This window comes from Rhinatrema bivittatum, chromosome 3, assembly GCF_901001135.1.
Source record: "Rhinatrema bivittatum chromosome 3, aRhiBiv1.1, whole genome shotgun sequence".
NCBI lineage: Eukaryota > Metazoa > Chordata > Amphibia > Gymnophiona > Rhinatrematidae > Rhinatrema > Rhinatrema bivittatum.
In genome coordinates this window covers 232470222-232488676 of record NC_042617.1, presented here as the reverse complement: position 1 = coordinate 232488676, position 18455 = coordinate 232470222, and the positions used below count along the sequence as shown (strand labels likewise).

Sequence of the window (18455 nt, the reverse complement as noted above, 5' to 3'; positions counted from 1 at the left end):
TCCAGCTCACTACTGCCACCTCTGGTGGTTCAGTATACTGTCTAATAAAAGAACTAGTGTGTGTCTGTCTCCTAACTCTGAGCCTGACCGGTGGTCCCTCTCAGGATCTTCTCCCAGGGGCGTGGTCATCTGCCACTGGTCCAAGGATCCACCCACAACTCTCCTAAATAACAACAGATTGCTAACTCCTATCTGATTGCTACTCCCAACAGATAGCAGCTCCTAACAGATTGCTAACTCCTAACACCTGTCCCTGTACCTATTACTCAGGCTCAACCTTACTCCAGACTATCCAGCCTTCCCAACAGTGGCGTAGCCAGAATTGATTTTTTGGGTGGGCACAAGGTTAACATAGGTGGGCACAAGGCATGCAGGTCTACTAGTTGTTTTCTTACTGATAAATAATGCCATATACTGCACCCTAGAATGGCTTTCTAAGCAGTTTGCAACAGCCATTATGTGTCATGTATGAAACTTTAAAATAATTTACTTCAATTATTTCAAGTATAGAAAACAATCAAATCCAATCATGTAATAAAACAAAAATTAATGTATTCTTTCATGAACCATCTTTGCAGAAACCCAGAAATCTTCATAAATACAATAAAATATAATTAATCATCAGAACAGGTGCAGCGCAAAGCTAGGGCAATTCACATTACAAGTAACATGAAAAAAAAAAATTCAAATTCTGGTGTAATCTCAGCAAAAAATAACCCTCCACTGCTATTTTGTGAAGTAACAAACTCTTGCAAAGAAAGAGGCATCTGGAACCTTGCCAAACAATCACAGCACTGACTCTCAGGATTCAAACAGCAACCTTATGAAAAAGCAGCAATGCAAATACTACACCAGGCCCTAGAACATTAATACATCACCTACGGGAATAACAGAACAGGCTGGACTACTACTACAGAGAAACTATATGCTAGAAATACTCATTTCTGTCACAAACAGGCAAAACTGAGACCGACCCTTACCTAATATAGAAATAAGAGACTATAAATTAGAAACAGAAACATGTAGATAAAGCCAAAATAGAAAGCCTGAGAAACTAAAATGTCTGAACAGTGGAATACTTAAGAAAGAGCAAAATACAAAAATATAAGAATGCACATTCCCAAAGATGACATATTTAAATTGCTAACATCTCTCTCTCTCTCTCTCTATATATATATATATATATTTATTTATTTATTTTTTTACCTTTGTTGTCTGATCTTTGTATTTTTCTAATCAGTTGGTCCTGGTCTCTCTTTCCCATTCTTTCCCTTGTCGCTCATTTCTTAATTCCTCTTCAGTGTCTTTTCTACTACTGTCTTCTTCCCTTCCACACACACACACACATATATACATAAATGCTTTCTCTCACAGACTCCCTCACACACTCAGGCTCTCACTCTCATATGCTCTCCCTCCCCCCCCCCCCCAGCTCACATTCTCTGCAGACACACATACAAGCTCTCACTTTCTCACCCCTCCCCAGGCTTATATTCTTATGCACACACAGACGCACATCCAGGCACCCATTCTCATCCACACACACAAACCCATTCTCACCCACACATACACACATTTAAGGTCCCATTCTCACCCACACATACACACTTTCAAGCACCCATTCTTTACCCACATATTCAAGCTTCCATTCTCACCCACACACACAAACCCAGGCTCCCATTCTCACCCATATATATACACATTCAAGCTTCCATCCTCACCCACATATTCAAGCTTCCATTCTCACCCACATATTCAAGCTTCCATTCTCACCCACACACACAAACCCAGGCTCCCATTCTCACCCATATATACACACATTCAAGCTTCCATCCTCACCCATATATACACACATTCAAGCTTCCAACCTCAACCACATATTCAAGCTTCCATCCTCACCCACATATTCAAGCTTCCATTATCACCCACACACATTCAAGACTCCATTCTCACTCCCATACACACCCAGGGTCCGATTTTCACCCACACACACACAAGGCTCCCATTCTCATCCTCACATACACATTCAAGCCTGTGCACAGTTTCCGCTTCCTCCCCCCAGAGCAGGAAGATCAGCTGGCCTCTCCTGCTGCCACTGGCCTCCTGCTATCTTCGAGCCATACGGCCGACCGATCTTCCTGCTGGGGGGGGAGCGGAAGCTGTGCGCGGCGCTTCCGCTCTTCTCCCCCCCCCCCCCAAACAGGAAGATCGGTCGGCCGAATGGCTCGAAGATAGCAGGAGGCCAGTGGCAGCAGGAGAGGCCAGCTGATCTTCCTGCTCTGGGGGGAGGAAGCGGAAACTGTGCGCGGCGCTTCCGCTCTCCTTCCCCCCCCCCCCAAACAGGAAGATCGGTCGGCCATACGGCCCGAAGATAGCAGGAGGCCAGTGGCAGCAGGAGAGGTCAGCTGATCTTCCTGCTCTGGGGGGAGGAAGCGGAAACTGTGCGCGGCGCTTCCGCTCTCCTTCCCCCCCCCAAACAGGAAGATCGGTCGGCCATATGGTTGTAGGACCGCTTCCCCACGTGTGCCGTGATGGCGCGCCAAGCATGGGTTCTCCTCTTCACTGTCGCGGGGATGGGATCCCGCGACAGCCTTGCAGTTCTGGTGTCAGTTGGGTGGGCCTGGGTCTAAATTGGGTGGGCAGCTGCCCACCCAGGCCCACCCGTGGCTACGCCACTGCTTCCCAAGCCTTGCTCCAGTCTACCAGCCTGTCCAGCCTTGTTCCAGTCTGACCTGCCTTGCTCCCGCCTGCATAAACTCACAATGATGTACTGCTGCAGCAAAGACCTACTGGCCCCCAGAACCCAAGGGCTCAACCTGCGGGGAGGGGGCTGGCTAGGTGGAAGACTGGCCCTAGTCCTGCCCAGCATTGTCTTGCAGTCCTGTACCACTCATAGAGTGATGTACCCAGAGTCCAGAAATTCTGACAAAATCCAATTGATATTGATCAGTTATAGCCTGTATATAATCAACTTTCTGTCTCACATATCTAACGTTTATATAACCAATGGCAGCTGGCTAGATTCATTCATTGTTAGAAATGTAGTCACATCTTCAACAACTGAGGGATCACTAAAAGTGGTTCTAAAATTTGAGCACCAAGGGGTGAAAACAGTCCTACCACTACCAACTGGAATAATGTAATTCATCACAAACAAGTACACTAATGCCTCAAAAAAGTCCATTCTTCCTCAGCAGAGGTGTATACTTGGCAAATACTTAATTAACAAACTTAGGGCCTCATTTACTGAGCATTTTTCTCATAGACACAAAATGGGAGAAAAGCCTTAGTAAATCATAAGAACATAAGAAATTGCCATGCTGGGTCAGACCAAGGGTCCATCAAGCCCAGCATCCTGTTTCCAACAGAGGCCAAACCAGGCCCACAAGAACCTGGCAATTAACCAAACACCAAGAAGATCCCATGCTACTGATGCAATTAATAGCAGTGGCTATTCCCTAAGTAAACTTGATTAATAGCGGTTAATGGACTTCTCCAAGAACTTATCCAAACCTTTTCTCAACCCAGCTACACTAACTGCACTAACCACATCCTCTGGCAACAAATTCAAGAGCTTAATTGAGCACTGAGTGAAAAAGAATTTTCTCCGATTAGTCTTAAATGTGCTACTTGTTAACTTCATGGAATGCCCCCTAATCCTTCTATTATAATAGATCCGAAAGTGTAAATAACCGATTCACATCTGCTCGTTCAAGACCTCTCATGATCTTAAAGACCTCTATCATATCTCCCCTCAGCCATCTCTTCTCCAAGCTGAACAGCCCTAAACTCTTCAGCCTTTCCTCATAGGGGAGCTGTTCCATCCCCTTTATCATTTTGGTTGCCCTTCTCTATACCTTCTCCATCGCAACTATATCTTTTTTGAGATGCGGCGACCAGAATCAAACTCAGTATTCAAGGTGCGGTCTCACCATGGAGCGATATAGAGGCATTATGACATTTTCCGTTTTATTAACCATTCCCGTCCTAATAATTCCTAACATTCTGTTTGCTTTTTTGACTGCTGCAGCACACTGAGTCGATGATTTTAAAGTATTATCCACTAAGATGCCTAGATCTTTTTCCTGGGTGGTAGCTCTTAATATGGAACCTAACATCATGTAACTACAGCAAGGGTTATTTTTCCCTATATGCAACACCTTGCACTTGTCCACATTAAATTTCATCTGCCATTTGGATGTCCAATCTTCCAGTTTTGCAAGGTCCTCCTGTAATGTATCACAATCCACTTGCTGTTGAGTTCGTGGACCCTTGAGCCGGCTAGGGATGATGAAGGTGCACTGTGAGAAGGCTCACAGCAGAGGTTGTAGCCGGTAGGCGGATCAAGTCAGGAGAACAACCGAATTTTCACCACTGGAAGCCCGAATTTTCCAAGACGCTTGGACTTATGTGCGGTCTCCCGAAGACGAGAGTCCGAAGAGTAGTCCTGAAGTTGTGAAGCGGAGGAGAGGTTGGAGCCAGGAGACCAACAGGAACTTCACCACTGGAAGCTCGGTCCCCCCAGGAGGAGCCCGTGAGGACCCGAGCCGCTTGGACTTAGGTCAGGTCTCCCAGAAGGAGTGAAAACAGAGCAGTCCGGATCAAGACAGGCAGGACGTGGAACAGACCAGGAGTCAGGGCAGGCGGCAGACAGCAGAGACCGAAGACGAGCCAAGTCAGGCAGCAAGCAGGATACCAGAGGACGAGCCGATGTCAGGAGCCAGGAAGACGAGCCGAAATCAGGAGCCAGGAAGATGAGCTGAAGTCAGGAACAGGAGCAGGCAAGGATGGGCTGGAGCAGGAACAAGGGACACACGGGATCGAGGACCGAAGACAGCAACTAGCAACCTCAGAGAGAGAGAACCTCGTTGCAAGGCAAGGTGTAAGTCAGGCTTCAGGGTTTAAATCCCTGCTGGCGTCTGATGTCCTCCCGGGGGTGGAGCCATCTTTCCCGCGCTGGTCCCTTTAAATTTGAAGCCCCTGCGCGCATGCCTAGGGGGCGCGGTCCACTGGAGAACGTTGGCAGCGTCTCCCTCGCAGAGGGAGCGCTGCGAGAAGGAGCAAGCCAGGCCTGAACAGGCCTCAAGGACACCGCGGCTGTTCGGAGCGGCTCAGAGATAGGGAGGGGGACCGGAGCACAGTCCGGGACCTTAACACTTGTGATTTAACTATTCTAAATAATTTTGTATTGTCCACAAATTCGTATTCCTTTCCAGATCATTTATATATATATTGAAAAGTACCGGTCTAAGTACAGATCCCTGAGGCACTCCACTGTTTACCCTTTTCCACTGAGAAAATTGACCATTTAATCCTATACTCTGTTTCCAGTCTTTTAACCAGTTTGTAATCCACGAAAGGACATTGCCTTCTATCCCATGACTTTTTAGTTTTCTTAGAAGCCGCTCATGAGGGACTTTGTCAAACGCCTTCTGAAAATCCAAATACACTACATCTACCAGTTCACTTTAACCACATGTTTATTAACCCCTTCAAAAAAAAAAAGAAGCAGATTTGTTAGGCAAGACTTCCCTTGGGTAAATCTATGTTGACTGTGTTCCATTAAATCATGTCTCTATATGCTCTACGATTTTGATCTTTAGAATAGTTTCCACTATTTTTTCCAGCACTGAAGTCAGGCTCACTGGTCTATAGTTACCCGGATCGCCCCTGGAGCCCTTTTTAAATATTGGGATTAAATTGGCCACCCTCCAGTCTTCAGGTATAATGGATGATTTTAATGATAGGTTACAAATTTTAACTAATAGATCAGAAATTTCATTTTTGAGTTCCTTCAGTACCCTAGGATGCATACCATCCGGTCCAGGTGATTTGCTATTCTTTAGTTTGTCAATCTGGCCTATTACATCTACCAGGTTCACAGTGATTTGGTTCAGCTCGTCTGACTCATCACCCTTGAAAACCATCTCCGGAACTGGTATCTCCCCAACATCCTCATTAGTAAACACGGAAGCAAAGAGTTAATTTAGTCTTTCTGCAATGGCCTTATCTTCCCTAAGAGCCCCTTTAACCCCTCGGACATCTAATGGTCCAACCGACTCCTTCACAGGTTTCTTGCTTTGGATATATTTTTAAAAGTTTTTATTATGAGTTTTTGCCTCTATAGGCAACTTCATTTCAAATTCTCTCTTCGCCTGTCTTATCAATGTTTTACACTTAACTTGACAATGCTTATGTTTTATCCTATTTTCTTCAGATGGATCCTTCTTCCAATTTTTGAAGGAAGTTTTTTTGGTTAAAATAGCCTCTTTCACCTCAGCTTTTAACCATGACAGTAATCGTTTTGCCTTCCTTCCACCTTTCTTAATCCATAGAATACATCTGGACTGAGTCTCTAGGATTGTATTTTTAAACAATGTCCATGCCTGTTGAACACTTTTAACCTTTGCAGCTGCACCTTTCAGTTTTTTCTAACTATTTTCCTCATTTTATCAAAGTTTCCCTTTTGAAAGTTTAGTGTTAGAGCTGTAGATTTACTTATTGTCCCCCTTCCAGTTATTAGTTTAAATTTGATCATGTTATGATCACTATTGCCAAGTGGCCCCACCACCGTTACCTCTCTCACCAAATCCTGCGTTCCACTAAGAATCTCTCCTACTCCCCTTACTCCCCCCTCTGAGAGTGTGTCCCAGCAGTTCATCTATTCCAGGCCCTTCTCTATCCGCGAACCCCCCCCACCCTGTCCTTATATATCATGTTAATTCTTCCTGCAAACCAATGTTATTTTGAATTTAATTGTTGTTAATATTGTATTTATTGACTTTCAAGTTATATTTTTATCAATCTGCTATACTCACACTCAATATTTAACTCGTTTTTGTATAGAGTACGGAAACTCAATGTTTAACTCGTTATTTGCTATGTTTAACTCATTAATTGTATAGAGTATGGAAACTCTCTGTTCACTGTTCCGTTCACTGTTCCATGTAAAAGCCCCAGTCTGGCTTCTAAGACCAGGGCAACTTATCGTTCTCTGTAAACCGGATTGATTTGTATCTAATACAGGAATTTCGGTATATAAAAATTAAACATAAATAAATAAAGAATTAAATCTAAAATAGCTCCCTCTCTTGTTGGTTCCTGAACCAATTGCTCCATGAAGCAGTCATTTATTACATCCAGGAACTTTGTCTCTAGCAAGTTCTGATGTTACATTTACCCAGTCAATATTGGGGTAATTGAAATCTCTCATTATTATTGCACTGCCAAATTGGTTAGCTTCCCTGATTTCTCTTAGCATTTCATCATCTGTCTGACCATTTTGTCCAGGTGGACGGTAGATACTTCTTTCACTAAACTCTTACCCAACACACATGGGATTTCTTCCCATATAGATTCTACTGAGCATTTAGTCTCTTGTATGATCTTTATCCTCTTGGACTCTATACTCTCCCGGACATAAATTGCCACACCTCCACTAAGTTGATCCTCCCTATCACTGCGATATAATTTGTACCCTGATATAGCACTGTCCCATTGGTTATCCTCCTTCCATCAAGTCTCTGTGATGCCAATTTTGTCAATCTCATCATTTACTGCTATACACTCAACTCTCCCATCTTACTTCTTAGACTTCTGGCATTGGCATACAGACATTTCAAAGTGTGTTTTTTGTTTGTATTAATAACCTGCTTTTCAGTTGTTAGGGATAATTTTGAAATCATTAGCTTCGGTGATTTTTTACATATAGGCACATGGACTACGTTTGCTTTTATTGGAACCTCTCTGTTGGGATGCCCTAACTCTCCTGTTTCATTAGTAGCCGAACATTTCTCTGAACCATGCACTGCTGAGTGACTGTCGGTTCTCAGGCCCTTATACGTCAAGAATATATTTGCAATTAAGAATAAACACCCAAAGTACCTGCCCAAGGAAAAAGGTTCCACAAAGAGGCATTAGTGCACTTGACTAGTCTATTTATATTTTAAAGGTATCATTTAATAATCAGAAAATGAATATTACAATCATGAATATAGAAAATATCACATGACAAGAAATGTTGTAGCAGTAAATAATATGTATGTTTCTCATCCATGTCCATTCAATGTACTTTTGTTTTGCTCACTGAGGGTTTTAAGTGAACATCTAAGTGGATGTGAAGAAAGAAAAATAGCTTCAAAATGTGCAATTTCCTGATTTATGCAAACTATTTTATCAAATAAATTACATACTAGAAAATTGCACATTATGCTAATGGGGATCAGGATAATTTTCAAAGTTAATTATGTGCATAAAATCCAGTATTATTTGCACTAAAATAGTCTGGGGCTGAGTGCATAAAAAAATATGCATGTAACCCGGTTATGCATGTACTTTCATGTGAACTGAGCAGATAGATTTCAGCGGGCACAATTGGGGGTGGAGTAGTGTTTAACACATAAATTTGGTTATAAAAAGTATGTGCATGTTTGCACAGAAGTTACATCCTCCAAAAAGGAGATGTAACTTTACCTGAGTAACTTTCTGCCGGTACTCAGACAATTACCCAAGTATTTTCAAAGCAAACCTATGTGCATAAATTCGCTTTGAAAATGTTTGGTAGTCTGCTGTGCAATGGACACGCAAACAATGGCTGTATGGGCTGTTTGAAAAGTACTCTCTGACAGGCCGATGGAATATGGGCACACTAAAAACGGGAGCTCATGTTGTATTCCTGTTTTCCTAATGCAATAGAGAAATTAGCTGCTGCGTTAAAAAGGAGGCACTAGGGGAAATTGTGCGTCCCTAGTGCCTCCTCGGCAACAGGCACTCAGGATAGGTGGCTGTAAATGCGGATTAGAGAAACGGACACTCGATACGAGCATCCATTTTCTCCCGCTACCTGCACAACATTCACGCATAATATACACTTGGACTGTTACATTTTGTACGTTAAACAGGGTGAGTTGGGCGTGTGATCGCTTTTTGTATCCCGGGGTAATGGCTAATAATCTCATCTATATGACTTTATATGCGATGAGTGCTATTAGCTATGTGCTCGATTGGGCGCGTTTTGGATGCACTAATCCCATTATTGCGGGGGGGGATGGGGATTGGTTTAGTGCAGGGGTCGGGAACCCATGGCTCGCGAGCCAGAGTTGGCTCTTTTGAGGGCTGCATCTGGCTCGCAGACAAGTGTCGCCACACTTTCCCGCTGAACCAGCTGCTCCCCGGTCCTCCTCCACCCGGGCTTAAAATGCTGTCAGCCCGGGCGGAACGTGGCAGGACAGCTGGAGTCAGCGGCACCGGCGTGCTCTCTTCTTCCCGCCCCCCCCCCCCCCCCCCGGAAGAGGAAGTGGAGAGTATCGGGTGCGTGCGCTTGGCATCGGCCCGAAGAAAAGAAGACTGCAGCGCGGCTCGGAGGAAAATGTTCAACCGCGGCCGATGGGACTCCGCCTCCGTGAGGGCTGAAAATGAAGAGGTTAGCGTTGGGAGGAGGCTGCTGCTGCCGCGAGTTCCCGGGGTGGGAGTGAGAGAGAGTGAATCTGCTCGCTCATTCACTCTCTCTCTCCCCCACCCCCACCCCGGGAACTCGCGGCAGCAGCAGCCTCCTCCCAACGCTAACCTCTTCATTTTCAGCCCTCACAGAGGCGGAGTCCCATCGGCCGCGGTTGAAGCTCTTCATTTTCCTCCTAGCCGCGCTGCAGTCTTCTTTTCTTCGGGCCGATGCCGAGCGCACTAGCGTGGCCTCTTCCTGCCACGCAGGCACCCGATACTCTCCACTTCCTCTTCCGGGCCGCGGGGGGGGGGGGGGGGGGGGGAGGGGGCGCCTGTGTGTGTGTGTGTGTGTCAGAGATTGCATGATTGTGAATGATTGAGAGCTGGGGGGGCCTGTGTGTGTGTGTGTGTGAGAGAGAGATTGCATGTATGTGAATGATTGAGAGCTGGGGGGGGCCTGTGTGTGTGTGTGAGTGAGAGATTGCATGTATGTGAATGATTGAGAGCCTGTACATGTGAAAGAGAGTATGTCTGTGATTGAGAGCCTGCCTGTGAGAGAGAGAGAGCATGAATGTAAGTTTACCATTGGGAACCTGTATGGTAAGTTTGTGATTGAAAACCTGTTTGTGTGAAAGAGTATGTGTGTATGATTGAGATCCTTTGTGTGTGAGAGAAATCATGTGTATGTATGATTAAGAACCTGTGTGTATAAGTAAGAGAGAGATCATGTGTGTCTGTGTGTGATTGAGAGCTGGTTTAGGTGATGGAGCATGTGAGTATGTGATTGAGAGCCTGTGTTTAAATGAGAGAGAGAGACCATGTGTGTCTGTGTATGATTGAGAGCTGATTTAGGTGAGGGAGCATGTGAGTATGTGATTGAGAGCCTGTGTGTAAATGAGAGAAAGAGAGGACATGTTTGTAAGCATGCGAATGAGAGTCTGTGTGTGAGAGAAAAAGACAGCATGTATTTTTGTGATTGAAAGCCTGTGTGTGTGTAAGCGTGAAAAGATAGACAGCATATGTGTAATTAAGAGCCTATATAAGTGAGAGAGAAAAAACATGTGTCTATGTGAGTACTGAGAGCATGTGTGTATAGGTGTGTCATTGAGAGCCAGTGTGAGAGAGAGCGCTGATATGTGACTGAGAGAGGAGAAAGTTCCAAGCAAACCACCCCACCTCCTGCTAATTCAGAACAATCTCAGGACACCTGGATTTCAAACGTTCCCAGGTATGCAGAGCAAAAAAAATTTTTGTATCCTTATTATTTTTCATTACTGGGTCTTTGTGTCTGCTATTTTGAAATATTTTGTTGGTATCTGGAAATGTTTTATATGAGTTTTTAATTATTGGATATTCCACTCATCAGCTGTTTTGAAATATGTTCTTTTTGTTAGTACAGTTTTACTGCTGATGATTTTATATTTCTTGATTTGTTTTATAAGGATGGGTGATGTTTCTTTTTTCCTTTGTTACACTGCATACAGAGACTCTGGCTTGTTGCAGTTTCCAATTCAGTTTTTTCTGCATGCTTCTTGTTATGCGTTTTGGTCTCTTTATTCTATGTTAGGTGAGGGACAGCACGTGATTCAGGTGAGGTTTTCTGCTGGCGTGTAGTTTCTGTGTAGGACTATAGCAGCCTGACTTGGTCCGTTTTCCTAATAGGAGATGTATTGGTGTCTTAAGGCCTGGTGTAATATTTTCAGGGACTTATTGTACTTTAAAAGTGTGATCTTACATAAAATGCACACATTTACTTGTATTTAGTTTTAAACATATTGTATGGCTCTCATGGAATTTGGATACGGTTACAGAATTACATTTTAAAATATGTGGCGTTTATGGCTCTCTCAGCCAAGAAGGTTCCTGACCCCTGGTTTAGTGCGTCCAAAACGTGCATCCAATACAGAGTTAACCGGTGCACTGGCCTGTAAGAAAACAAAGTTTAGTGCAGATCAGCGTGAGTAACTGGTTCAGAGACTTACAGGAATAGTGGGAACTGTGAGCCAGAGGTGAGGCTTCCTGCTATGAGAAGCAGGAAGGAGAGTGATATAATAAAAAAAGACTCAAAGTCCAAAAATCTGAATATCTTCAGAGGACCTAAAACTTGGCAGTTTACAAGTCCATCCCACTTCTGTGTGAACAGCACAAATCTTGCTTCTCCAACTCTGTTTACCAAAGTCTTGGCACTAGAACCCCACCCCCTCCAGGCGGAGGAGCCCTCTGTGACATCACGGACAACCCTTGCAAGCTCTGGAGTGGGACAGGCAAAAGTGCAAACGGAAAAGAGAAAGGCAATACCTACTGGCTAGGGAAGGAGCTCTGATCCCCGGTATAAAGACAGTACCCCCACTGGCCGGAGCGGGAGATCTGCCTGTATTAAACGCCCCCCAGCTTGCGAAGGGACAGTTGCGGCGTTGCCCTCCTGAGCGGGCTGCACGATTTGCTCCTTCCTTTCCCCGCTTTGTGAGGCGGGCTGCAGGCGCCTGGCGGTCAGGAGAAAAGATGCCGAACTGCCGGGGCAGCAGCTCCCTCTGTCTCCTGCTGCTGCTGCTGCTGCTTCCGCCGCCGCCTCACGTTTCTGCGGTAGAAGGTAAGTCTCCAGATGGGAAAAAGTAAATAAAGATGTGCGTGCTGGAGAGAGTCCCCAAGCACCAATTTACTCTTTCCAGCTGATCAGGTCCCAGTCATTGATCTAAATGATAAATGACCAACTTTAAAGGCATGTGTTGCAATAGAAACTGTTAAATTCACCATAAACGTTTGTGAAATTTGGCGCTGCTCCTGTAAAGAGAAATTGTAGACAGAAGGAAGTCTGCAGCAAATTACGTGATGGGGCTGGCAAGATAGATCCCAGATCACTACTAGAGCCGTGCAGACTCTGCCAAGTTGATTTATCAGAAAAGATTTTCTGAGCCAGCAAAAAATACTCTTCCCTATAGAGAGAACTGGAGAAAAACTGCTTGCTTGTTGCATAGCTTAGCTACTTTATCTCGGAGAACTTATAGAATAAATATACTTAGTACAAATAAAAAATATGTATATCAGGTGATCTTTTTATTGGACTAATTTAGTACATTTCTTGACTGTCTTTCGAAAGCTAAAACTCTCTTCTTCAGGTCAGAATTCAGATGTGGAAAGCATATTACCTGAAAACATAAAGTAGTGTGGCTGCCATAAGTGAACCATAAAAGGCATTCCAGTGATAGAGTGAAGGAGAACTCCTGAGGGGGGTTGATGTTTGTAATTTTATGGCTTATAATAAACCGAGATCTTTGTTGAGTCCTTTTCTATCACACTCCTTTCTCTAAGAAAGGATATTTACCTTTTCATAGGGCCAGATGTACTAAATGCATGTTCCTATTTTGTGGCTATGACCATAGGCAGGAATTTCTCAAATTATTACTATTATGTAAGTTAAGTTACAAGGTGGGTTTAGTTTTAATGCTTCTAATCATTGATATATATCAGCCTCTCTAAACATTTATTGTAACTTACAGTGATAACTCTGCAGTGGCATAATTAATAATCATAAAAAGTTAGAAGATCTGACAATAGTTGCATTTCTGTTAAAGCTGCAGTGCCTCCAGTTCATTTAAATTATGGTCAGATCTCAATAACACATAAAATGATGTGACTAGTTTAGAAAGCCTGCTAATCTTTTCGCTCCAGAATTAATAGAAAAATTACTTTTAAGAATGTTTGAGCAGCCATTTTAATATAAACTTTGGTGCATACCTCAGATCTTTCCAGGTTGTAGCTTTTCTTCTGAACTGTGGAATGTGAGTTTCTATTTGCTGAACATTGAGTTTGAGGAGAGATTTTGGTTATATTACAGATACACAGTGTAGAAACAGAGGAGCAACAATTCCCTCTTGGTGGGACAAGAAAAATACTCTAAAAGTATAATTTACAAAATCTAGAGGAAAGATATATGAAAATAGTCTTCTAGAGGCTAGTTTATAAGCTGTAATTATATCTAAGACCAGCAGCATGAATGTGAATTTTGTTTTAGACCTGTTTTAGTATATGGTTATACTGTATGTTTTTACTGTTTTAATTGTATTTTGTTTTTGTTGTACATTGCTTTTAAAGATCTTATTGTAATTTTATAAATAAATAAATAGAGGAGGCAAAAAAATGTGATTTGTTTGGCTCTAGAAGGCACTCAAGATTTTCATTGCTGTACAAATAAATGCATTGCTGCTATTTATCATTTCTATGGTGCTATTAGAATGCAGCACTATACAAATATATATGAGACAGTCCCTGCTCAGTAGAGCTTGCAGTCTAGTCAAGACAAAAATACAGGAGAAAAACTACTGGGAATTTAATTTATTAAGAAAATGGTTAACAACAAGGCAGTGATCAGGAGAAACTGAGTAAAGACTGAAGTTCAATGTGCATAATAATACTCTGCATGGATCTGTCCCAAAATAACCTAATAAATGTTGTATATGGTGCACATAAAAGAGCTTAAATATAGAAGTAAAAAGACTTTGAATCTTAGATGTTCCTTCTCTAATAAAGGTTGTAGATGTGCATTTACTTATTGAATGTCAGGTCATATTGATTTAAGAAACAAAAATACACCCATAAAGTAAAATAAACTTCAGTTTTATATATCTACATATATATGTATATGTTTTATGATGTTTTAGTGTTTTTTGTTGTTGATGTTTTGATATCTAATGTTCTGTTTTTCTGAGTTTGTATGCATGTTATATTTTTTCTGTTTTTAGATTGTATGAAAAGCAGGTTATATATAATAAGTCTCTTGCACAATAACTGGCTTATTAATTTGTTTTCTTCTTATCGGTTGAATCCCTTTTCCATTTTTTGAAAGATGATCTTTTAGCTATGATTGCATCTCTCATGTCACCTTTTAACAACGCGAGTAGTTATTTAGCCTTCTTTCTACCTTTTGTAATGTTTTAAATACATCTGGTCTGGGCTTCCTAGATGGTACTTTTAAACAAAGTCCATGCTGTTACGTTGAGGGTGTTTTTAATGTGCCCTTGGGCCTCAGCCTGACCCCAGACGGATCCAGGACCGAACTGAGGGTTGACGGTGTGTTCCAGCATGGCAGACGATCTTACCCTCTGCCAGGCCTGCAAACTTCCAAGGCCAACAACAAGATGTTGGAAGGTGAATGGTCCTCCGACCATTCCAAGCCCTTTCGGACCTGTGGCTAGATCAGCATGGAGCAGCAGGCCTGGCCTGAGGACGAGGGCAGACAGGCCTTGACATGAAGACATGACACCAAGGTTGATGCAACGGCATCACAGACGAGGGTTGTTGAAGACATGACACCAGGGCTATTGAAGACATGACACCAGGGCTGATGCGAAGACATCATGGACCAGGGTCGATGAGACGGCATCCTGGACCAGGGTCGATGCGACGACATCAGAGACATGACGAGGAACTTGACGAAGTCCAGACGAGACGAGAAGCTGGGCAGGAGGACATTGGCACTGTCTCTCAGGGCATCCTACTCAGCCCACCTTCACGGGCGGACCCAATGGGCTGGTTGCGGATCACCCTGTCCCACTGCGCACCCTACACAGCCAGAGGAGGCTGGTCACGGACCACGTGGAGAGTGGGACGAGCGCAGGGAAGAATCCAGTTGAGGTGGGACTCAGATGACGGAGCCAGATGTCGTCCGAAGCACCACAAAGGCTGGCAGGACATGACAGCTCAGGAGCACAGGAACAAATTCCACCTGCAGGCCACTCCACGCTTGGGAAAGACGTCGTCCGAGGGAGCAAGGCCTGACAGGACCAGAAGGCTCAGGAGCGCTGAAAGAAACACCAAGAAGGGCAGAACACCAGGAGGCGAAACACCAGGAGACGAAACACCAGGACACCTGGACGAGGATCTCAGGCACGAAGACATGGCATAATGAGGAACAGACGAGACGAGGAACTCCATGGAGAAGATAGAAGACCTGATGGAGCTCTGGCAGGCAGGAGCCTCCAGAGTGAAGTAACTCCGATGCAAGGCCAAGACGTAGTGCGAAGACAGCCCTTTTATAGGGCTCAAGCAGGAAATCAGTCCATAGGTGGGGCCAGCCACACTTCCTGTGTCTGGCCCTTTAAATTCTGGAGAGAGGCGCGGCCGCACGCCTAGAGGAAGGAAGCTAACTGTGCAGGACAGTAGACAGCAGCCTGCACAGTGTCGACGTCGCGAAGAAGCAGGGCTGGCCTGAGAAGCAGGCCCCGATGACGGCAGCGGCTCCAGCTGCTGCAGGAGGCCCCGGGGGCGGCTCCAGCCGCTAATCGAGCCCGGGGATGTGGCCTCCTGCCGCGAAGATGTAAAAGACTTTGATGGCGACTTCCAGTTGCGAAGAGGACAGAAAATCCGCGGCTCCTGCCGCGGAGAAGCAGGGCACCGGGGGCGGCCTCCAGGCCATGAGAGCAAGAAATTCCGCGGCTCCAGCCGCACCGGAAGGCCCGACATCAGCGGCATCCGTGCCACATCGGGTGAAGCATGGTAGCAGAAAAGAGGTGAGCAGGGCCTGCTCGCGGGGGTTAGCTCCGCGGGCAGGGTTCCATAACACATGCCTGTTATAAACTCTTAACCTTGGTAGCTGCACCTTTCAGTTTTTTTCTAGTCATTTTTCTCATTTTCTCATAGTCTTCCTTTTGAAATTTAAATACTATCCCAGTAGATTTCTTTAGTGTCCTCCCTCCAGTTAAGACAAATTTGATCATATTATGATCACTATTGCCAAGTGCCCCAAAATAGTTAACTCATATCAAATCCTGTGTCCTACTAATGACTAGGTCTAAAATAGGTCCCTCCCCCCCTTTGTTGGTTCTTGTACCAGGTATTCCATGAAGCAGTCATTTATTTCTTCTAGGAGCTTCACCTCCTTGGCATGTCCTGAAGTGATATTTACCTAGTCAATACTGGGATAATTGAAATCACCCATTATCACTGTGCTGCTAATTCTCGGGCTGTTAGCCCGCGATTGGACACACGTTTTCGATGCGCTAGCTTTACCCCTTATTCAGTAAGGGGTAATAGCTGACAGCCACGGGTTCAGAAAAAGGACGCCGGCATAATTGAGCGTCCGTCTTCCAACCTGCAAGCCGATTTTAAATTTTTTTATTTTTTTTATTTTTGGAGCCTCCGACTTATCACTATGATATTAAGTCAGAGGGTGTACAGAAAAGCAGTTTTTTCTGCTTTTCTGTACACTTCCCCGGCGCCGGCAGAAATTAACGCCAGCCTTTGGGCAGGCATTAATTTTTGAAAGTAAAATGTGCGACTTTGCTGCACATTTTGCTTTCTGGATCACACGGGAATAACTAATAGGTCCATCAACATGCATTTGCATGTTGCGGGCGCTATTAGTTTCGGGGGGGTTGGATGCGCATTTTCGACGCGCTAACTTTACCCCTTATTCAGTAAGGGGTAATAGCACAATCCCACCGCAATTCCCAACCGCAATCCCAGCGGAAAGGAGGACTCTGCTGGATCCAATGTGTTGTTGGAGAAGTCATGGCATGATGAGGCTGCTGTTAAAGTCCCAGATAGAATAGAAACCAAAGTGGTGATAGTAGTTTTCAGCGCTCTGCTGACTGGGCGGGCCTCTTTGGCAGCAGCAGTATGAAATTTCTTTGATAAAGGATAATATACTTTCCATAACAACTTATTTATTTATTTATTATTATTTTTATATACTGACATTCAATCTGAGATATCACATCGGTTTACATTCAGGTACTGTAGGTATTTCCCTATCCCCAGAGGGCTTACAAATTGTAAAATTTTGAAAACATCAGGAAATAGGAAAATTGATTAACCTCAAGTTCTTATAAGTCCGAAATTTCACCAACTGAAATATTTTAAAAGTATTTGATAGCTATTTTGAAGATTAAGTCAGAAACTGTGCCTCCACAGGGTGTATTATTTACCCTTTCCCAAAAAGGATGACTTTGAAAATAATCTTGTGCCATCGTAAATGCTGTCTGATAGTGTAGATCTTTCAGCTTTTTTGGAAAGTTCAGGTGTACCTTCGGCTACATCTGCAACTTTAATAGTTAATTTTGTGTTAGACCAGACTGTGATTGGGTTTTGAGACTTTTTTAAATCATGGCCATTAATTGTTCTTAACTTGTAAGTTCAGAATATTTCCTGATGTGACTAAATACATTCAAAAGAGAAGGAGGTAATTTCTATTACTTTATCCTAAAGTTTTGCCAATAGGTACTTTGTTTTTTGAAAATGTATTTGAAAATTATTTTTAGCCTGCGCCCTCCAAAATTCTGGGTGGGTTACGTAAAAAATCACACTTAGAGGTGAATTTTAAAAGCCCAATGCGTGCATTAATTAGGGGATTTGAGAAGAAGTCGGGCTCACATGCACTGAGCGGATTTTAAAAGACGCAGAGATACGCACATATCTCCCAAAGCGCGCACATATCTCAAAAGTTTTCAAAAAGGGGTAGGGCATGGGCATGGTCTGGGTGGGGCATAGACATTTTGGGACATGAACCTAGGATGTGTGTATAAATACTAATGCACGCATCTAAGGTTGCACCGAGGTCCCCTACCACGTAACTTTACTTCTGCTATGGATGCCAGGTAAGTTAAAATTTAAAGAATAATGGCAGATCTGCAGGGTTTTAAGTGTCAGGGCTAACTTGGGGGAGTGAAGCCTATCAAACCAGGGGGGTTGGAGTACTTGTCGCTTACCTGGGTAAACTGGGGATGAACTGGTAAAACTGGGAATGGCATTGGTGTGCACCCCTTTTAAAATACCCCAATTTATGTCGTAGAAGCGGGATTTGCGCACACCCACTTAAAATTTGGCGCACATGTGTGCGAAGTCAGACTGTTTTTTTAACATGCGTGCGTATGTGTTGGAACCTTGATGTGGACTGTGGACCCTTAGCCTGAGTTGGAATTGACGCAACCCGGGAGGAAGACCTACCGCGGGTTCCCAACGTCAGGAGGTGAGGCTGGATGAAGACAGGGGCCGGCTGGAGCTTCAGCACTACTAACCCTGTT

General features: G+C 44.0%; 1 protein-coding gene across 1 annotated transcript in view; it reads left to right on the top strand.

Moving 5' to 3' along the window:
• Positions 1-11623: 11623 nt before the first annotated feature.
• Positions 11624-18455, top strand: part of MERTK (MER proto-oncogene, tyrosine kinase) — a 609785-nt gene continuing 602953 nt past the window's right edge. The window contains exon 1 of the mRNA XM_029594310.1: positions 11624-12028. Coding sequence (XP_029450170.1) covers positions 11941-12028 — 88 coding nt within the window. The 5' untranslated portion in view covers positions 11624-11940. The remainder of the gene's footprint in view (positions 12029-18455) is intronic.